The 23,169-nt window shown below is 48.8% G+C and overlaps 1 protein-coding gene across 3 annotated transcripts in view; it reads left to right on the top strand.

Moving 5' to 3' along the window:
- The window catches only part of ASCC2 (activating signal cointegrator 1 complex subunit 2), a 1,015,237-nt gene that overhangs the window by 453,520 nt on the left and 538,548 nt on the right, over positions 1-23,169 (top strand). For all 3 annotated transcript variants that reach the window (XM_069619287.1, XM_069619286.1, XM_069619285.1), the window contains one exon: positions 5,311-5,423. In XM_069619287.1, the coding sequence (XP_069475388.1) occupies positions 5,311-5,423 (113 nt within the window). The remainder of the gene's footprint in view (positions 1-5,310; positions 5,424-23,169) is intronic.

Raw genomic sequence — 23,169 nt, 5'->3', positions numbered from 1 at the left:
GTGTGGAGCAGCACATGTCTACGGTATACAGGGGCCTCCCTCATTGATAACCCAGGCAGGGAGGCACGCTGGCTGCCGTGATACCATCCATGACTCCAGAGGCAAGACAAGCCAATGGGTTCGCACAGCACGTGAGTCAGGAAAAGCTGATTGCAACCTTGGGCTCAACACAGTTCGTTTCACTATCGGCAACATAGTATGAACGCAAGGAACTGATGAACAAAGAACTTGTGTGTTTATGAACTTTAGAGAAAGCCCAGTTAAGGTCCAGGTGCAGAGGGGTCCGGTGCCACGTGGGCACTCATTCAAAAGACTCTGACCGGGACCTGTTTTGAAACTGCAAGTACCAGAAGGCCCTAGGAAAGGGTAGCGTGAGGTCAGAATGGTCCTACAAGGGTCACATCAAATCCCTTGTACAATCGAAAGTCTCTGACCCATTGCCGAAAGAAAGCTAGGGGAAGGTAACTCCCTGCTTTCTGCTAAGAGTATGAGTAAAAGCATGTACTGTGTTAAAGATGGCTATGTGAACCCGACGGAGGGATGCCAGGGTGAAAGCTAAGGAGAGGGAATTCCGCATTGTGTTAAAACTAAAGTCAACTGTGAAATTGGCCAATGTGAACCCGACGGAGGGATGCCTGCGAGTTGGGGTGAAGAGTAATGCACCTGTGAACATTGTGTTGAGAAGACATTTGAATATTGCAAACTGCATTTGAAAGGCCATAGTGAACCCGAAGGAGGGAGGGCCAAGTTGCAAGAAGGATCCCAACCCGGCGGAGGGAGATCCAATGGGCGAAGAGCAATCGCCCAAGGTGCAAGATTACATAAGGAATATTTGTTTGATGTTTTGGTGGAGCAGGCCTTCTAAGACAGGAGACCTTGTAGAAAAGAGACAAAGCCTCTCAAGGTCCTGGTATCGTTGAATGGAACTGTAACCTCTTGCTTGCGAGGCCCAGAAGTGTGCTGTGCTCAGAAGTCCCGCCTTGTCCCTTGCCTAAAACTTGGGGAACGGAGACCCAGCCATACCATCCTGACTTATCATTTTGTGAACACTTCTTTCTTTTCTGGTCAACATTAACCCCACACATTTTTGTAACTTAGCGGTAAGGACTGGCATTAGTTTTTATTTTTAGTATAGGCCCTTTTTATTTGATAAGACGCCACTACAACTGCCTTATTAATATTTGATGTTCGTAGCTTGCTCCCATTTTAGATTTAGGTTTAGCTAGGCATTTATCTCCCCCATTATAAAGTTCAATAAACACCCTTGAACTGTCATCGCTTGTCTGTCTTTACTGTTGCCACCATGAGTTCCTTACAGTCCTGAGTGTCCAGCTGTCTAGTATACAAAACCGAACCCTCTTAGCCTTGATCCGCAAACTAGCTGTACCCAAAAACCCAAACCTGAAGTGATCTCTGCACCGAAGGCCCCTGGACTTCCTCCAAGGAAAACAAGGCATGCATCCAGAAGGCCCAGCGATTTCAGGAACTCCTATGGTGGTCCCTGAGTAAATCGGAGTACAGGGGGTGAGTTAACATACCTGTTTGCCACATCTCCGTAGGGGTCTATAGGGGTAAAGCCCTAGCCCTTCCTCTCTTGCCTAGCCTTGAACACCAGTGTTCTAGTCAGGTGTCCTCCCTTGGTCTCCCCTATGGTAGTTTAGTTGGGAGAGGGTTTGTTTAACGCTTTCCTCTTATTTTTATTGAACTTTGGAACACTTAAAAAATGATATATTGGTTTAAGCGAAAACTTGTTCAACTACCTAAAGATACTCCTAGCGTCCTGAAAATACCTTTATTGGGACCTGACTCTAAGGCCACTTGGCCCCTGCTTTTCTGGGTAGGTTTTAAGGATAGGATATTATTTCGAAGATTTTGTATGATGTTTGCAGCACCTTTTTTTTTCTTCACCCTGTTGTTTCTCAAATTGCGCATTACTTACCTGATTCTATGTCTTTATTCACTTGCTTTAGTACACTTACAGTATCCTGACATCTATTTCTAACTGTATTTTTAAAGTGAAGTGTTAGTGGTCTTAGCAGAGCACAATGAAGTGAATGTGTATATAATAGTAATGAATGTTTTATTGTGTTACTTAGCAACTGTATGTTTATATATTCTGCCTATCTTGTATTACTGAGAGTGCTCTTTGTATGTTTAACTGTTAAAAAAGATTTCTCTTTGGCATCTTTCCCTCCATAGTTCTATGGACCCCCAAACCTTTTGCTATCGTTTTTGAAACTGTCCTGACATCTTACACGGAAGTTAAGCATTCAGCTTCACACCCTTGGCCTTTTGCTCATTTTGTTACGTGGGGAAACTATTCAGACTTTCATTTCTTGGAAACTCTTTCTCTTTTGATTTTTACACTTGTGTAACTTTTTATCATTGCACACAGTATCTTACACAGCAGTGCAAATAGAATACTTTTGTGTAACCCTAGTGTTTTACACTTGGGATTTTTGGTTACTTTTATATGTTTATATGTTAGCATATGTGATTCGTAGCATGCACCACACTTAGAATTCTGAACCTAGCTTGCGTTGAATCTAGATAGAAATGTGACTGTTAGCATGTGCCACTCTAGTATGGAATTCTGAACTTTAGCTTACGCGGCATCTAGATAGAAATGTGACTGTTAGCATGTACCGCACCTAGATGGAATCCCACAATTCCAAGGACAGCAATGCCAACTAACCAACCAACTAACAATTCCATCCCTCTGCATACACCTCTCAAACTATAACCAAACACAACCACAAGCCTAAAACGCAGCAATCCGCACAAACCACACATAAACTTGCACAACAGCACACGACGACTACGGACCATAAAACACCCCAAACCCAGCCAACGGACTCACCGGGCTGAGGCTGCCAACAGCACATCACTGCTCTCTTGCACTTTTCCAGCTTATTCCGACTAACTCACCCCCTCTCCTCTTTTCAGAGCCGCCAGAGCGCCAGGGGACCACTACGATGGTGATAGTGCGCGGTACAAATGTCCTTTAACATTAACATATGTGCCAGACAAACTGGTGGCAGCAAATATATTTTTACAATTACTGTGTTATTTCTAGTGTGCACATGATTTACTGGGTATGGGTACTAAACATGCATAGTGCTCTTAAATGGCCACGCTACTTTGATTTTTGCTCGTCTTTTGGCCATATTGTTGTTTGGCCTTCTTCCTGCCTTGCCAGATCAGGAAATCCCATGCAAGGTCATGCACTTGCCCAGGAAAGCTGCTGCTTTCGCAGGCTAGTGATGTCTTTGTGTGTGCATTGCTCAGGAAGTTGGAGAACTATTTGGTCCCATTCCACATTCCTGGAGCCAGAAGGTCTATATTTTGGGCATGAGTGAAACCATGAGTGAATACTGGCTGTTTGAATGGTGCAGATCCTTACCATTGGTGGGCTTGGAATTGCTTCCAGGCTGGATTTTGGGTAAGAAGAGGACTACTGCAGCCATTTCTTCAGATCAGCTTTGGAGCCAAGAATCTCTTGTGGAAGGAGCAGTCAACTGAATACCCGAAGAATACTCATGAAGAGACCCACCATCCCTTCCTGTGTCTGGCCTGGTGAAGCACTGTTGTACTACCTGATTTGCGAAGGCCCTGTGCAGTGCTTCAACCCCTGGACTAGTGGGTCTTGACTGTTCTCAAGGATCGAGCCATCCTGAGCCTTCGAAAGTGCCCCTGGAAAACCCAGTGGACAGACCAGCTCTCAAGTGGGCTACCTCACAAGAACCGTCGCCGTTCTGCGTTTGCAGCCCGAACTTTGCTGGTCGCTAGCTTGTGGTATAAGTCACCTTCCAGCTTCAAGGGATCATCTACAACCGTGACTGGAAAGGATGCCTGCTGTCGTCTGTGCGTGGTCGCTAGAACTCTCCTTGCCCATCCTGTGAAGTGTCCTGAAGAGGTCTGTATCAGTGCTTTCTTCATTTCTCCATCTCCAATGGTTGTACTATACAACCCAACCGGAAGAATATAAACACATGTAGCTTCTGGGTGCCCCTCACCAGAACCAATGGTGGAAAATCCCCAAGCTCCCCGCCCCCTCCGCTTACCCCCAATTCCGTCGACCCATCCAGTCTCTGGTGGGAAAATCGGAGTCAACGGGGTAAGTAAATACAAATCGTTTGTCTACCCCTGTTCTCCATAGGATTACATTGCGAACATGTCTATGTGTATCCTTCCATTCCTCTGCTTTTTGTTTCTCACAACTGAGCAGTGAAACCTTATAGATAACACATTTTTACTTACCAGCAACTTTGTTGCACCCCTTCTCTTGAACAATCACCAACACAAGTACTTTACCTGCTTCAGATACATTCTGGGGAGAAGCTTTTTGACTTTTGGGCACAAGGTCCCACTCTTCATAGGGATTGGCCTTCTGAAGCTAGGACATATTTCTTGTGACTTGGTATCTTACTGCATCACTTACCTTTTTTAAAAAAAAATGAAGTAATCGAATGCATTTTAAGAACCTATGGTGACTCTATATATGTTTATTATTGGGGGATGTGCGAGATCAACTGCTTGTTTAATGTTTTAGTGTGTGTTTGGGGCCTAGAATAAATATAGTATTTGTATACATTCCTGTCTAAATTTAATTATTGTGTGCTTCACTGTGGACTTCTGACCCCACTCTTACACTCCTGAGAATAGCCTTGGCTGCTCTCCATTGGCCTTGATTGGGTTTTGGCTAACCTCTGAGCTCCCCTGTTAACTAGAACGAGGGTGGCCTCCTAACATCTGCCCACCAGGCCAGATTCTAGAAATCAGTCTTAACAAACTGAATCCTTCACCACTCTCATGCCCTAAGTCTAAGCCTTGCTGTTCAGTGACACTACCCAGATAGAGCTTTGCTAGACATTAGTGTTTTCCCTTGTTCATCGGAATAGGGTGGCCTCTCAGAATGTATCCAAAGGGTGGATTCTGAAACTTCATTTTAACACCAGTGATTTGTACTACTTTGAAAACCCTTAAATCAACTTGTGGAGTCTGGACATTTTTTAAGGCCATCTGTGACAGTAGTTTGTGTTACATGTGTATAATCCTCCACGGTCTCATTCTCGTGTTTCCATGTTATCACTGTTCCCCAGCACACAATTGTGCATGGATTAGGTTTTGAATTAACAATCAGATCCACAAATTCTCTTTAAGAAAGCACGCCCAACTGTGAACAGTATTGTATTTGGGGGCCAGGTCTGTTTGTTTACTGGGTCAAGCATAGAGTGAAAGTTTACTGTCGCAGGCAAGTGCTTTCCAACTGTACCACTTTTTTGGTGACTTTCTGTCTTTTCCATTTAGGAGCTGAAGGATATTGTTCTGTACCTGTGCGATACCTGCACTACGCTCTGGGCTTTCCTTGATGTCTTCCCCCCAGCCAGCCAGATTTTCCAGAAACACTCTTTCCTTTCCAGGTACCTACACATTCTTTGAGAACACTGCAGCCTTCTAATGTGTAGCACACGTTTGCCACATCTTTCCAGGTACTTTGGACGAGACATTTAAGTCAAACTGGATATTTAAAAGAAGCATGCTTTTGGTCCTGTACACTCCAAATGTTCACACATTTGTCCAAATCCTGACTTCCTTTCCAGATACAATGGTTATTTTACAGATTCTCCCAAACTGGCTTTCTTCCCATGTATAATGCAGTGTTAGGGAGAATTCACAATAAATGGCTGATTCCCCTTACCTACTTGAGTCCCCCAGCAGCTTTGCTGGATTTCTAGGGTTTATTTTTTTCACCTGGTAAGAGTGTGAGCCTTTTTCCCACTCTTACATGTGCTTTGCTGTGTGTATTTTCACTGTTTGTGTGATCTTGGGCACTGCGGCCTCACCTACTCCAAGTGCACCACCTTTTGTGTGTTACACAGCACCTTCAGTGCAGTGACACAGGGTTGTCTTTGGGACTTCCGCCTGACTCCATTTTTCTGGGGCTGACTACTGTCCCCCAGAAACAGGTAAAGTTGCCATTAACTTTATATAGTCACTTTAAATTACAGACCCAGTACACCCCATCTTACATGGAGTACTGGAAAGGGTTAACTCTTATCCCTTTTTGTCTGTGCCTCTTGGAGCCTTGTTTCGCTCCCTTAACTTTAAGACTTGGCTGGTGGCAGTGGTATCTACCCTAACATTTCTACCGCGATTATATTATATAAACGTGGTATTGTTTTAGGCTATTATAATAGCCTCGAACATAAACCCGCTTGACCAAATACATTTTATTTTGGTTCCGGCTGGGTTAATTCGCCATTTCTTTTTGTTAAAGCATTTCTCGTGTTTTACTCTGCGCGCCAAACCAGGGATGATTCCTTTGATCGCTGTCTTTCGCAGGCTTCTACACAGAAGTCCTCCTTAAGGCGCCTGATAGTCTAGGTAGGCAGGATGTGAGGGAGGGATCTTCGGACCCCTGCCATGGGTTGCTTTGGTAACCCAAGTCGCACTCTTGTCTGATTGGCTAAGGGGACTAGCCTTGCCTGGCCAGCCACCCTGCTGTGTGATTGACAGCCAGGCTGTATGAATGTGGGAAAACTGCATAACAAGCCGGTCTCTGGGACTGGAAGAGCAGAGTCGCCACTGGAACGAAAGAACCAACGAGGAACTGGAAGAAGAGGACCTCTACAACGACTGAACCGCCCGGTGAAGCCCTGCTGCAGGTTCCGAATCTCCAAATCCGACGACAGAGAAGATCCTCCAGGAAACTTCTTCCCTTGAGCTGGTGGGGCCAACCAGTTCGCCCAAACTACAAGCCAGGACCCCTCCTCTGGTCGAATTCGCTGTACAGAGCTATAGTGGGCCGGATAGCCAGGAAGGTCAGAGCCTGATTGGGTTTTAAGGAGCGCACCTTTTATTCGTTGTTTTGCTCTGCTGCTGGTTTCTTCCCTGGGTGGCGCAGGACCCTCCAGTCTTCCTACTTTGTGTCAGTCCGACAGTCGCTTCAGGAACCGAGAGCCTGCAGGAACCACCAGGAACGTCCGCCTCAGCTACAGCTCCCTCTCCTTTTTAAGGTACTTTGCAAATCTGGTTGTGCGTTTCACTCAGCTGTGGTGAAAGTGTTTGAAATCTTTCTCCAATCCGAGGGCTTGTCCGTCTCTTCTCTTTTACCTAACTTTTCTACCGACCAACGTCATCCAGAATCTGTGCCACAAACTTTACCGCAAACTACATTGAACGTATTATCTTGAGCAAAAGACTTTTGAACCATTGACTTTGGCCCTAAGCCTTTTCTATCTGATTTTAACCTTGTAGTCTCTCTTGTTCAGTTGCCCTGCTTACTTTGTCTTTCTCCAGCATGGGGTCTGGCATGGATTCACATGCTCATGAATATTCCCCGTCGTCAGGCTGGGAATCCTCGGTAAAGAAAAAATCAGCATCAGTTTCGATTCTGATCTGTCTTTCTTAGTAGTAACCAATCACTGATCTCTGGGTCATACTGCCCCCAGCCAATGACTGCCCTCTCGCTAAGCCCCTCCCTTGGCAGCCATCCTCAGATTTCTACCGCACGTTCAAGTGTTGGGAGTCCTTGTGCTATAGCTCTCGAGCTTTTGCTGCGGTTTTGCGCTTTTTCAAGGAGATTTTCTCATTTTTCGGTCAAATCGAGCCTCAAGCTCCACCGTTTCTTCTTCCGATCAACGGGGACCCGTTTTGGAATTTCCTACGCCCCTCAAGGGTGAAGTTTCATCGAGTGACGTTTCTTGGAGGATTCCAGAAAATCTGAGGCCTACCATGGACGCGGCCCAGGGCAAGGGTAGCTCGACGCCCGGATCCAAGCTGTTCAGGAACTGCCTGTTAGGCAGAAACCTGTGCAGTTCCCTTAGGGACCACTGCAAAAGGCTTAGGACGACAGGTGTTGGCAGTAAACCCAATTGGTAGCAGTCTGTACCACCCAGATTTACCTGGTAGCTGTGGCTGAGCAGCCAGACTTCTCTCTAGAAGAGTTAGACAGTATATAGAGTATACAAGATAGGTACCAACATACAGTAGCACAAGCAAACACTGAACAGAGCTTTGGTATAAAAGTATATAATTATTTATTTAAAAACACACTTGTAAAATACACTTACACTAATATGGCAAGCAAGTTCCAACACAGTCACTATCAATATATATACATCCCTGATTAGTTATTGAACAAGTCTTAGTTAAAACCCCGCTTATTTGCAGACAGAGGTGAGCGCTTAACCTAAGATGGCACTCCAATAAGTTAGTTAAAAAGGGAGAGAAAAGCAGAATTAGGAAAGCACACAATACCAACACTTTTATGGGAACCACAGCAAGTCAGAAAAAGACAGAATCTACTGTTGAGCAAGAAAGTTCATGGCCAGGCCCACTCTGGGAGAGAGCAAGACGGAATGTGTCCCAGATCACACAGTGGAAAGATAGTTTGAAAAGTCTTTGCAGATAGTTCAAAAAGGGTTGGATCAGTTCAGAAAAAGTTAGTTAGCAGGTCCCTGGTCACCCCAGGATAGAGAGTCAAGGATTTACGGGACACCTTGAACAGTCTGTTGCAAGGGAGACCAGGCGGGACACAGTACCTGAAATGGTGAGAAAGCTCCAGCGGGGCAGTTGTTCCTGGCAGCGGGTGCAAGTTGGTGCTTCGTCCAGGGGAAGAGAAGATCTCGACGTGGAGGAAAGCTGGAGGTTGTTGCACTGCCAGGGAAGAAACCAGCAGCGGAGTTTCCCGGTTAAAAGGTACTACCCTTTTATTTGCGGTAGTGGTGAAGCATGGCTATCCGGCCGCCGGGGTGCTTGGCACGGGCGATTCGACCATGAGACGATCCAGGAAGGCGAAAAGAGGGCGAACTGGTTATCCCCACCAGTTCAGAGGAAGAAGACTCTCCGGGATGAAGATCTTCTCTGTCGTCGGGAAGTGGTGAGGCGGTTCAGCAGGGCTCCACCGGTGGTGTTGTCGTTGCAGGTCGGCTCAGCTTCTCCCTCTTCAGATTCTTTGGTCCTGTTGCGACTTCTGAAGTTCCAGTCCCCAAAGCCCTGCTTTTATGCAGAAAACCCCAATTCATCAGTCCTAGCTGTCACTCAAACATGCTGGGCGGCTCACCACTGGGCCAATCACACAAGAGTGCGACTTGAGTTGCCGAGGCAACTCAGTCCAGGGTGCCTAAACCCCCCTCCCACACATCCTTAGACCCAGACAGAGTGGCACCACTTTTGGAGCCTTCTGTGCAGAAGCCCGCCAAAAAGTGGAACAAAGGGCTCGACTTGGGTTGGAGTTACAGAGGCGAACACAAAATCCATTTTAAAACCGAGTCCTGGAAAAAAGACCCAACCGGGGAATAAATATTAAATAAATAAACCGGTGGTATCTTTAATATTGCACCAAAAAAGTGGTGCATTTAAAATGAATGGGAACATCCCATAGGAAATATTCCGGTGGAATATTTCGCATGGTAACCACTGCCACCAGCCAGAAACTCGACGAGGGGGGACTGCACAGTGCCCCCTCGAAAAACAGACCCATGGGCAGTCTAATTACCCCTACCAGTACTTCCACAATATGATGGTTTGTAATGGTTCTGTTCACAATTTAAGACTAGTAAAGTCAATGGTGACTTTACATGCCCTGGGAGACAGTAGTCAGTCCCAGGGTATGGAGTCTATGTTTGAGGGTCACTATGACACCTCTGTGTTACTGCACTGAGGGTGCTGTGTAACACACTTACCAAAAACACATGAAACCCTATGGAGTAAAAGACCCCATAGCCCATAAAACACATTACAAAGTCAAAGGATATCTCAAATCATGTCTAAGAGTGGGAGAAAAGAGTCTCACTCTTAGCAGGAGAAAAAAATAAACCCCAAAAATCCAGCAAAGCTGCTGGGGGACTCGCTAGGTTTGGGAAATTAGCCTTAACAGAGAATTCTCCCTAACACTGCCCTGGATGCAGGTTACAGAATGTTTTCAAGGAGGACAAGCATTCGAGATGTCTCTACTGCCTTCATGAGGACAAGACTCACGTGGAGAAGGACTGTGCGTTCTGCAAGAACCTATCGGAACGGACCATGAGGGATCGTCGTTCCCACCTCGCCAGCTGGCTGGAGAAGGGCCCAGCAGGTGAGAAGGAGAAAAGGTCTGAGCGCTGTTCCAAGTCCTGTGAGGGCGCCCTGGCGGCAGGGGCCCAACAGAAGGCCAAGCACAGCGAGTCCGCGAGCACCGGGTGCGCCGAACGGTCGGGCTCTTTGGCTGCCAGGCAGGGCGCATCTTCCCCGGAACCATCGACCACGAGCCAAAGCTCTGGTTCGGGGAAAAGGAAATCCGAGAACCTGGGTAAGCTTCTGGAGAGGCCCCGGTTGATGTCGAAGGATTCAGCTGAGGGCGAGCGAGGCGGTGACCCTCCCCCCAAGGTGAAGGCCTCAAGCGCGCCCAAGGTGGTGAAGGCCTTGGTTCACCTGGCTAAGGCCTCTATCGAGGGAGTCGCGGCGACCCTGGCGAAGCCTGTGGAGGCTACACCAGTGGAAGCGACCTCGGGGCCCAGAGTTTCCTGCCACCGCGGAGGGAATCCTCTTTCCAGCCCATCGACAAGACCCCCGTGAAGACCCCGGTGGAAAAAGAGGGGGGGCGGTGGCCATTACGGACACGGATTCAGCCGCTGGTGGAGGCCGTGAAACGCCTCAACGAGAGGTTCGAGAAGGTACGATTCCACGGGAGAGATCCCGAAGAGGTGGTCGAAGATAGCGAAGGTGGCGCCGATGAGGCCCCAGTGGCGGAGCGGCCAGCCCTCCCGTCGCAGCCATTGCCCAAGCCTCAGGACAACTCGGTGGCTATTTCGATGGCGATCCAAACCTTATGCACTGAGATAAGGACGAGATTACCACGAGCCCCGGTGGACGATCCAGAACTGGCCCGTCGGGAAGCCCTCCGAGCAAGCGGGAGAGTTCATCCCCCCCCAGCCCTTCATGCCCTCACGACCCGTGGAGCCTTCATCCCCTTCTCTGGATCCCAGGGATGACACGACGACGGGGACGGATGACGACGGTGGTGACGACGGGATGGGCCTTCCATCACCACCCCCTCGGGCTTCCCCGCCCAATGAAATTGGCTCCTTTCACGCCATGATCGCCAGGGCATCCGAGCTCTTCCAGCTCTGCCCCGAGGAACAGAAGAAGGAAGGTTTCCTCTTTCAACGACGAGAGGCCAAGAGAAAGACGGTCCTCGCTGTACCGTTACTCGACAATATCTGGGACGAGGGACTTGTGGCCCTGAAGAACCCGTCCATGACGCCTGCCAAGAGGGACCGGTACGAGAAGATGTACCGGGTCCCCTACGCCGCCCCCTTGTGCCTCAGGGCTCAGCCGACGCCGGATTCGGTCGTCTCAGCAGCATCTCAGCGGCAGCCAAGAAGAAGGCGGAGGGGGCGACAGCTTCAACCTCCACTTCCCCACCTGACGGCGAGGGAAAGTAATTGGACGCCATGGGGCGACAGGTCATCTCGTCGGCGGCAGCGACAATTAAAGCGGCCAACGCCTTAGCGATTGTGGCCCGTGACGACAGGGAGCTATGGTACAAGATAGCTCCCCTACTGGACTTCCTACCAGATGACAGAGGGCGAAGGCCCTAGAGATTCTGCATCGGACCATGCCATAACGGTGGCAACGGACATTGCCGACACCGGGTTTTGCCAGTTAGGCAACGGTGTTTGCCTTCGATGACGAGGCTAGCTCAAGGCGACAGACTTCTGTCAGGACGTGCAGACCAGGGTGTTGGACATGCCGTTCGACGGCAACAACCTGTTTGGGAAAACGGTGGATGAGTCGCTGCAGGCCATCAAGGCCGACACAGAGACAGCCCGAGCCCTGGGCGTCCTTCAGCAATGACGGCCCTTTCGGAGCGACGGGGGCAGACAGGGGGCCTCCAAGAGATCAGGCAGTGGTTCCTCTACGTACCGCCAGGTGCCCCGCTCCTCGTCCCAGGAAGCCTTCAGAGGTCGCGGCAAACAAGGAGGATCTCGTTGTCATCATCGCCAAGGAGGCCAAGGCCGCCTCCAAGCAAGATTGAACCGGCCATAGCGTCAGGCCCCCACCGAAGCACTCCGGTGGGAGGCCGGCTGGTGAAGTTCGTCAGCGTGTGGGAGTCCATCTCCACCGACCGTTGTGTGCTGGATGCCCTGGCCCACTGGCACACTCTCGAATTCCAAAAGAAGTGTCCCCGCATTCCTCCCGTGGCCAGGAAGGAAAATCGCGTCCCTCAACTGCTGTTGGAGGTAAATGCGATGCTCAAGAAAGGTGCCATCGAGCTCGTCCCCAAGAGGCTCCGGGGCTCCGGAGGATACTCAAGATACTTCCTCGTCATAAAGAAGACAGGCGGTTGGTGCCCCATCCTGGACCTACGTCGGTTGAACAAATACATCAAGGCACAGAAGTTCAGGATGGTCACTCTCCAGCACGTGCTGGGACAGCTGGAGGAGGGCGACTTCGTATCGTCGTTGGACTTGGAGGATGCTTACTTCCACATCCCCATCCTAAAAGGACACCGAAAGTTCCTCAGATTCGTAGTTCAAGGACGCCACTACCAATTCAGAGCTCTGCCATTCAGATTGAAGTCGGCACCCAGGGTGTTCACCAAGTGCCTAGCACCAGTGGCAGCACGGCTGCGCCTGCAGGGGATCCACGTCTACCCCTACCTGGACGACTAGCTAATCCGTGCAAGGACAAGAGAACTCGCCGTAGAGCACACAGCGAAGACCGTCCGCTTACTCACAGAGCTGGGTTTCTCCATCAACTACCCGAAATCCCATTTGGTTCCGTCGCAGGTGGCACTGTTTCTGGGAGCAAAGCTCAATACAGTGGAACGATTGGCGTCTCTGTCGAGGGAAAGGATGAAGGCCATCTTAGGCAAGGTGCAGCGCCTGCTAGCCACGGACGTGGCCAGGGTGAGATCCATCAAGTCCCCATGCATCTACCTAGTGCGCCTGTGCAGGCTACGGATGCGTCCTCTACAGGAGTTCCTCGACGCCCACTGGATGCATGCAGCAGGCAGCTTCGAAGACAAGATCCCGCTCAACAAGGTTTTCCGTCAGGCGATTTAGTGGTGGGGCACCCGTGCGCACCTCACGGTGGGCATGGACTTCCAGACCCCGGCACATCAGGAGACGATGACGACGGACGCCTCCCTGGAGGGATGGGGTGCGCACACCGGAGATCTCCATGCAAGAGGTCTTTGGCTCCCGGAGGAGAGGTCTATCCACATCAACATCTTGGAGCTCTGCGCCGTGTTCTGGGCGCTCAAGTTGTTCCTCCCGTCCCTCAAGGGCAAGGTCGTGAGGATCTTCACCAACAACACCACCACGATGTTCTACATCCGGAAGCAGGGAGGCACCAGATCCCCAGCCCTATCCAAGGAGGCCCAGGACCTGTGGCACTGGGCCGTCGCCCAGGGGATGTTTCTGGTTCCCTTCCATCTGGCAGGAATAAAAAACACCATTGCCGACTCACTCAGCAGGGAGCTGCGCTCCTGCCACGAGTGGGAACTACGCCAGTATCAAGTGGATCGGCTCTTCCAACGGTGGGGCAAACCCCAGATCGACCTGTTTGCGACGGCGACGAACTCGAAGTGCCAGAGGTTCGCCAGCAGGTTTCCCCAGCCGAGGAGCATGGCGATGCTTTCTCGTTCCCCTGGGACGGCCTTTTCCTGTATGCGTTTCCTCAGTTGCCGCTGCTGCTTCGACTTATCAGCCAGCTCAAGAGGTCCCAGTACAGGATGATCCTCGTCGCACCGGTGTGGCTGAGACAGATCTGGTTCCCGGACCTTCTGGACCTCTCGGCGTCCCCACCAGTCAAGCTGTCAACGGACACAGATCTTCTCCAGAGAGGGAGGCGCCATTCTTCATCACGACCCAGAGTCGCTGAACTTGCAGGCCTGGATCCTGCAGCATTAGAGTTTGGAGGGTACGATATCCCAGCTGACTGCAGAGAGGTTCTTGCAAAGGCCAGGGCGTCCTCAACTCTCAAGTGCTACGGACATAAGTGGAAGAGGTTCTCTGTCTGGTGCCGTGCACAGAAGATCAACCCTCTACGCATTACGGCACCTCATGTGCTACCATACCTACTGTCGCTAGCCAAAGCTGGACTAGCTCACGCTTCCATCAAGATACATCTGGCAGCGATTTCCCGATACACCAGAACTACAGGACGGCCGTCCTTGTGGTCTCATCGACTGGTGAAGGAATTTATGAAGAGACTGTTCCGATCGTTCCCGCCGGTGAAGGCTCCAGCCCCGGTGTGGGGAGCTCAACGTGGTGCTGACCAGGCTCATGGGGCTGCCAGTCGAGCCTTTGCATTCGTCTCTGTTGAAGTTCCTGTCGTGGAAGACAGCGTTCCTTGTGGCCATCACCTCCGCACGATGCGTGGGAGAGATTCAGGCCGTATCCTGCAAGCCTCCATACTTGACTTTTCACGATACGAGGGTGGTGCTCAGGACACACCCCTCTTTCATGCCCAAGGTGCCGTCGGACTTCCATCTTAACTAGCCCTTGGTGTTGCCAGTTTTCTTTCCGTCGCCTTCATCGCCAGCCGAGAGGACTTTGCACTCGGATGTAGCTAGAGCACTTAAGTTCTACGTGGACCGAACGAAGAGTTTTCGGAATACATCACAGCTGTTTGTGAACTTTGGACCTGTGAACCAAGGGAAGGCTCTCTCGAAGGCTTCCATTTCCTGATGGCTCTCCGGCTGCATCATGCACTGTCATCGGTTGGCCAACCGACCGTTGCCCGGCCGTCCGAGAGCCCATTCGACTAGAGCGATCGCTGCTACTACTGCGTTCTTGTCTGGTGTGCCCCTGCTGGACATCTGCAGGGCTGCTACATGGAGGTCGACGCACACCTTCACGAGATTCTACTGCGTCGACCGGGATTCCAGGGAGGAGTCCAGAGTCGGCCAAGCAGTGCTGCGCAGCCTGTTCGCTTGAAGGTGGGCCTGGTGAGGAGGTAAGACTTGCTTAATGTTGAGTTTATGTAATGCTTAATTTTGAGCCTTTTGCCACCTCCCGTGGTTGTGCATGTGTGTACTGCTATGTATTCTCATATTCATGAGAATGTGAATACATGCCAGACCGCATGCTGGAGAAGCAACGGGTTACTTACCTGTAACTGTTGTTCTCCAGCATGGGTCTGGCATGGATTCACATGCGAACCCTGCCTCCTTCCCCTCTGCGGCTCTTCACTTGGTCATAATGCCACTTTACGTGCTACCGAATCTGAGGATGGCTGCCAGGGGAGGGGCTTAGGGAGAGGGCCCTCATTGGCTGGGGGTAGTATCATTGGCTGACTCCCAGAGATCAGTGATTAGTTACTACTAAGAAAGACAGATCAGAATCGAAACTGATACTGATTTTTTCTTTACTGAGGATTCCCAGCCTGACGACGGGGAATATTCATGAGCATGTGAATGCATGCCAGACCCATGCTGGAGAACAACAGTTACAGGTAAGTAACTTGTTCCTTCCCTCCCTTTTAAATTGCTGGAGTGCCATTTTGCCCCCACTTCATTTTGGGAGTATAACTTGTCTGGAATTTAAAGGAAGTGGTGTGGTGTATTTTTGATTGTGATTTTTAACTTGCTTATAATAGTGAAATGTTATACAACTGTTGAGTAAATAAATATATATTCTTTTACTTAGAAACCTTGAGTCAGTGTTTGCCTGAACCATAGTAGTTGCTGTCTCTTCGTGTAATCACTTGTACTGCTCACTTAATCTTGAGATAAGTCTGGCTGCTCTGCTACTGCGAGCACTATAACTGTGTAGTACAGGCTTGTACCAAAGCTGAAATTGTACTGTCACGTGTAGTCTTAATTGCGTGTAGTGTTCGCAAAGGGTGCTGCACATGTACATTGACCCAGTTCCCTGTGAATAGCGCTTTCCTATGTGAGGTGTGCCTTCCAGAAAGAAGAGTTAATTTCAAAGAACAGAAGACAATTGCCTTCATTCTTTTCATTATGGGGTCGTTCTACAATCTTACCCAAATGTGAGATGAGTACTCTGCCAATTATTTTCAAATCCTGATGTCATGGGTATGTGCTGCATAAATGGTTACACTATCGAGCACTAATGGGCATTTTTCCAAAGGGTAACTCTGGAAATGTCCTTGCGTTTAAGCCACATTTTTCAGTAGTACTAGTGTGATGTTCTCTTCGCAGCTCCAACCATTTTCTTTGTTGCATTATGCCTGGTTGATATTCCCTCTCCCAAATTCTGATAGTATCAGCTTATCTTAAAAAGGACAAATACACTGAAAAATTAGAAAACTTTTGAATCCACTTGACCTCCAAGCTATGGAGACTACCCCATGCGATAATAAGGCTACATACAGTAAAACACCCACATCACTTACACGAAAGCCGCACTAAGCGGCGGTCGAGGTGTCCACCATAGCATGGACTATTGTGTTGGATTCATCACAAAACTTTGTGAATCTACCTCCAAAGTACAGACCCTCCAGAACACTAAAGGCTTCTACAAGCAGAGATTTAGGCGCTGCTCAAAAAAGGAGAAATAAAACAAGTCCCGCAATCACAGGCAAACAGGGGTATTTATTATGTGTACTTCCTTGTTCCAAGGAAAGACAAAGCAAAAAGACCAGTGTTGGATCTGAGATCAGCAAACCAATGTGAAGCCACAAAAATTCTGAATGACAACCCTACAGGCGGTTATTCCCCTCCTAAAGGTGGGCGATTATCTGGCAACTCTGTACATGAAATATGCATACTTTTGTATTTCAATGTTCCCAAGTCATCAAAAATATCTGACTCAGTCACACTCATGATCACTTCAAAGTACTCCCTTTTGTAATTGCCTCAGCACCTCAGGAGTTTACAAAAGTGTTAGCAGTGGTCGCAGAACACCTACACACAGAAAGGTATCCCAGTATACCCTTATCTGGATGACTGGCTAATAACCGGGGAAAACCCAGAAGTATGTCACAGGAATACTCGGGCTACAATCAATCTTTTGCACAAACTAGTGTTCTGAAGCCAGGAAGAACATTTTCTAGGGGCTTTTTTCAACACAGAAATTGCATTAGTCGTCCTCTCCAAAGAGCGGGGTAAAAACCTACAAAGTCAGATACCCTGTTACGTAGCCGGTTGGCAGATAACAGTCAGAAAAAACATGCGTCTGCTCAGCATGATGACATCCTGCCTCTTTGTTGTGCCACATGATAGAATAAGTATGTGTCCAGTACAACAATGGTTAGTGAACCAGTGGTCTTCAGTAGAGGGGGATTTGGATGATCTAATTGAAGTTTTGCACACACTCGTATTGGCTCTAGGATTGGTTGACAAAAGAAAACATGTTAAAAGGGAAACCTTTTGCAACCAGCCAAATCATCTTCCCATTACAGTCTCATACCTAACAGGTTGGGTGCTCACTGCCTACAATTCTCTGCTCAAGGGTAATGGTCACTTCTTTTAAAGAACCAGCATATATACTGGACTTTCTAAGCAGTGCACAGGGCCCTGCACTTATTCCAGAAATATTTAAAAGAGAAAAACGTTTAGACATTACAATAGCCATGTTTTACATCAGCAAACAGTTGTCCAAACTCACGCAAACAAATCTGGAGGTGGTGTCTTCAAAGGTTAATGCACCTCCAAGCTCAGCATGTTCCAGGGGAACTGTTAGGTAAGATTTTCTTTTTGAAACGTTCCCTCCATAGTTTTATATGGAACCCCATTCCTTTTGCTTTGTTTTTGATCTTGTACTGACTTTTTGAAGGCAAGTAAAGCCTATAGGTCCACGCAGTGCAATGGGGATACTTTTGTATCTCTTAACATCTTACACTTGGGATTTTTGGTTACTTTTATTTGTGCCTAAAGACAAACTGGTGGCAGCAGTTACATTTTGACTGTTTTTGCTTTATTTTGTATGTGCATATTCACATTTATGCTTTATACATGGAATTGCTGACCACGGATTTGATAGGCCTTCGTTTGTGCTGCCTTTGACTCCCTTGGAGCACCAACTCACTTTGTGTGTGTGTTGGTGGGGGTTAGGAAGAGTCTCGGGGTCCATGGCCTATTGCATCTGTCATAGAGGGTGATAAGGGACCCTAAGTTTGCCAGGCATAGACTGTGGTCTGCCTGGCCTCCCTTGGAGTAGTTTCCTTGTCACTGATCTACAACTTGGATTTTTTTTTTCCACAAAAGAAGCTTCAGCAGAATCATGTGAAAGCCAGGAAAGTTGGCTTCTTTGGGAGCTCATTGAACAATCCCTCCCTTCCCATCCCCGCTTTTCCTCTCACCTACAACTTACCCTATCCTCCAATTCCTCTTGGGTTTGAGCTATGCGTCACGCGAGAACCTCGCTCTCCGTTCCAAGATGCCCACAGGTTCCACAAAGTGGTTCAAACCAAGCAAGTACATACCAGTGTCGGCAGCCATCATCTTTCTCGTCGGCTCCACTACTCTCTTCTTCGCCTTCATCGACGACACCGGGAGGGCTGGAACCCTGCCCCTCATCACTCGCTCCACATCTGAAGGCAGCACCCAGTTACGACGATCCAACGAAGGTATTTAATCCTTCTAGTGCCATGGAACACCGCACCTCCCCCTGCCTTAACCCTCATGCTAACGAGGTGCTTTATGCAGCTACATTTCTTTGAATCCTGAAACCCTGAAAATAATGCCCATGAAACAAGCGTGCGAGCGTCTCTAAAATGGCCACCGCTTTATTTGGCTTCCCTTGTTGCTAGGCAACCCAACAGGTGATCCCCGTGAGCGGCACGCTCCGATTGACTGAGCAGGACTACAACCACCGGCCAGCAGCACCGGAAGGCGAGAGCCGGCCCGCCCACTACAAGGTCCAATACGATAAGGCTGGAGCCTGTCTCTGCGTGTCTCGCCGCGAGGCGCAAACCTATGCCCGCAACTACATCCACCTTTAAACAGACTCAACATTATATTGTATGGAGCCTGGTGGACTTCTACCTGCTTTGTGCCTAACCTCCTGTGTCAACAACACCATCTGCATCGCGCATGTTGGCGCCCTATTACCCAAAGGACCTCATGCCGTAGCCTGACCTGCTCGCCCCCACAGCCACTCGTAAGCATATTTTTGTGTAGAAATCATATGCCATGCTAAGATTGTTTTAGCTATACTGTTGATTGCCTGCATTTACTAATGCCAAAACGGCTAAGCGGTCCCCTACCACGGCTCACCACTTATCACGGGATTAGCCTAGATCGCATGTGAACTGTCTTCCTTTGCCCACCTGTGCATTGTCACCGAATGGGACTAGCATACCCTGATTGAAATTGTCAAAACTAATTAGGGAATAGCCAACATTGCCTCTGAACTGCTTTCACCTAACACACCATTGCCCTGCTACCCAATGAGATCAGCCTACCTCTGACTGTGAAACTGCTTAAACTATTCAAGGGACTAGCCCACACTGCCTGTAAACTGCCCACCAATGCCGTTGACCAAGGGAAATTACCTACCATGAATGCTGATTTGTGTACACTGACCTCCACTACTCAGTGGGACTAGCCCACATCCACCTACTCCTTAACCAGCCCATACCTGACACACGCAACAACATAAACATGGCACACCCACTCCCCTGCTCCCACACCATACCACCCACCCCATTCCTACCAGCACTATACATAGATAGGACCAACCCTTATCACATCACCTACATTAATAGTAGCACCAACCATACCACCCCACCTTCTAAACAACCCACAAATAACCATATTGACACTCTCCTAATGCCCCTCCACATGAGAAATCAAAGACTGGGTGGCTGATCTGCCTACCACACAACATATACGAAATCTCCGCCTATCAAACACGCCCCTCATGTGCCAGTTCCAAACAACATCTCAAAGCCAAACACACCTAACATAACCAACACTCCCCATGGCACCCTTACTTTAACTAAAATAAAGGACTGCCAGAAAACACAACTCCAGTGCGCACTCATCAACGCTCGCTCCCTACTAGTGCACATTACAGAAATCCATGATCTAATCACCGACCTAGCCCGACCACTACAAGGCCCAACACGATCAGGCTGGAGCCTGTCTCTGCCCTCACTCTCCTTCCCTGCAGCGACGACACTGGGAGGGCTGGAGCCCTGCCCCTCATCACCCGCTCCACATCAGAAGGTAGCACCCAGCCACGACGATCCAACGAAGGTATTTAATCCTTCTGGTGCCGTGGAACACCACACCTCCCCCTGCCTTAGCCCTCATGCTAACGAGGTGCTTTATGCAGCTACATCTCTTTGAATCCTGAAACCCTGAAAATAATGCCCATGAAACAAGCGTGCGAGCGTCTCTAAGATGGCCACCGCTTTATTTGGCTTCACTGGTTGCTAGGCAACCCAACAGGTGATCCCCGTGAGCGGCACGCTCCGATTGACTGAGCAGGACTACAACCACCGGCCAGCAGCACCGGAAGGCGAGAGCCGGCCCGCCCACTACAAGGTCAAACACTATAAGGCTGGAGCCTGTCTCTGCCTGTCTCTGCGTGTCTCGCCGCGAGGCGCGAACCTATGCCCGCAACTACATCTACCTGTAAACAGACTCAACATTATATTGTATGGAGCTTGGTGGACTTCTACCTGCTTTGTGCCTAACCTCCTGTGTCAACAACACCATCTGCATCGCGCATGTTGGCGCCCTATTACCCAATGGACCTCATGCCGTACCCTGACCTGCTCGCCCCCACAGCCACTCGTAAGCATATTTTTGCGTAAAAATCATATTCCATGCTAAGATTGTTTTAGCTATACTGTTGATTGCCTGCATTTACTAATGCCAAAACGGCTAAACGGTCCCCTACCACGGCTCACCACTTATCACGGGATTAGCCTAGATCGCATGTGAACTGTCTTCCTTTGCCCACCAATGCATTGTCACCTAATGGGACTAGCCTACCCTGATTGAAATTGTCAAAACTAATTAGGGAATAGCCAACATTGCCTCTGAACTGCTTTCACCTAACACACCATTGCCCTGCTACCCAATGAGATCAGCCTACCTCTGACTGTGAAACTGCTTAAACTATTCAAGGGACTAGCCCACACTGCCTGTAAACTGCCCACCAATGCCGTTGACCAAGGGAAATTACCTACCATGATGGCTGATTTGTGTACACTGACCTCCACTGCTCAGTGGGACTAGCCCACATCCACCTACTCCTTAACCAGCCCATACCTGACACACGCAACAACATAAACACGGCACACCCACTCCCCTGCTCCCACACCATACCACCCACCCCATTCCTACCAGCACTATACATAGATAGGACCAACCCTTATCACATCACCTACATTAATAGTAGCACCAACCCTACCACCACACCTTCTAAACAACCCACAAATAACCATATTGACACTCTCCCAATGCCCCTCCACATGAGAAATCAAAGACTGGGTGGCCGATCTGCCTACCACACAACATATACGAAATCTCTGCCTATCAAACACGCCCCTCATGTACCAGTTCCAAACAACATCTCAAAGCCAAACACACCTAACATAACCAACACTCCCCGTGGCATCCTTGCTTTAACTAAAATAAAGGACTGCCAGAAAACACAACTCCAGTGCGCACTCATCAACGCTCGCTCCCTACTAGTGCACATTACAGAAATCCATGATCTAATCACCGACCTAGACCTAGACATATTAGCCATAACGGAAACCTGGGTGCATGACGCCGCCGGACCAGCCATATGCCAAACCCTACCACCAGGGTGCATTATCCTACGCCAAGACAGAACATCTGGTAAAGGAGGAGGGGTTGCACTGATCCTCAAGGAAACCCTCAACGCTAGGCAGCTAAAGACTAACAAAGCTGACAACTTTGACTCACTATCAGCCAAAATATCTCCCTCACCAAACGACACTATAACAATGCATATTGTTTACCGCCCACAAGGCCCAACCCTCAACTTCCAATCCAACATTACCCACCCCCTAGGTGACAACTTAAAAGCAAACTCTAAAGTCATATTCCTAGGCGACCTCAACCTTGGCTTTAAAGACCAGAAAGACGAAAAAAGCAAAGCCCTCGCTAAAGCCCTCCTAGAGCTAGGTTTCATCCAACGAGTCAATGAACCCACCCACACCAAAGGTAGGATCCTAGATTGGATCGCTGACCACAACTGTGAGACTGACATCAGCTCAAACACCCCTAGACCTTGGACCGACCACCACTTACTGCACTTCTTTTTACCACTAAAAACAAAAGGTAGCCCACACCCACCTGCTCCAGCCACATTGGCAAGATCAAAAAAACTGCTCACAGCAGACAGATTAATCCCCCTCCTGGAAACATCAGCACTTGCCCACCCTACATCTACTGACCCGACAACATTAGTTGAGATTTACAACAATACGCTCAAAATTATAATAGAGGTTATAGCTCCACTGGAAAAGAAAAAAGCCAAAAAGATACTCCATGCTAACTCCTGGTTTACACAAGAACACAAGGATGCACATACTGCCAAAAGAGCAGCTCTATCCACCTGGCAGGCAAATCCCTCCACCATCACTAGGGACACATACCTCACTGTAGCTAAATAATATAAAAAAGCTATAGCCACAGCCAAAGCAGCTACATTCAATAGCAGAATTGAAAAAGCTATCTCGCATTCTAAAGAGTTATTCACCATCTGCAATGAGCTTACGATTCCCACCACCTCAGCACAGCCCACTGAGAAAAATGCCACTTGGTGCAACAACATCCAACATGCCATGCTAAATAAAATCAAAACACTCAAAAATAAAATCAAAACGCAATTTGACAAATTGCCCAAACCCAGCTCCTCGCCAAAGTCACCCACGGACAAGCCAGACTGGAACGCCAAAACTAGTAGAACCCCACCCAAACCCTTTACGTTCAGAGAAGTAACTACTCCCGAAGTCCTCCAAATCATGAAGAACATCAAATCTTCACTATGCAAAGGCGACATATGCCCAGCCAACCTGATCAAAGATTGTGCAACAGTACTAGCCCCATTTGTCACCACCTTCATCAACGCATCCCTCTCCACCAGCACCGTCCCACTCGCCCTCAAGGAAGCTTGGGTAAGCCCCTACTAAAAAAACCTTCCCTCGTCCCAAACTCCCCAAACAACTACCGTCCCATCACCACAGTGCCTTTTCTGTTGAAAATTCTAGGTAAGGCTGCAT

This window comes from Ambystoma mexicanum, chromosome 10 (assembly GCF_040938575.1).
Source record: "Ambystoma mexicanum isolate Mex_15411 chromosome 10, UKY_AmexF1_1, whole genome shotgun sequence".
Taxonomy (NCBI): domain Eukaryota; kingdom Metazoa; phylum Chordata; class Amphibia; order Caudata; family Ambystomatidae; genus Ambystoma; species Ambystoma mexicanum.
This window is presented reverse-complemented; position numbering and strand designations above follow the sequence as displayed.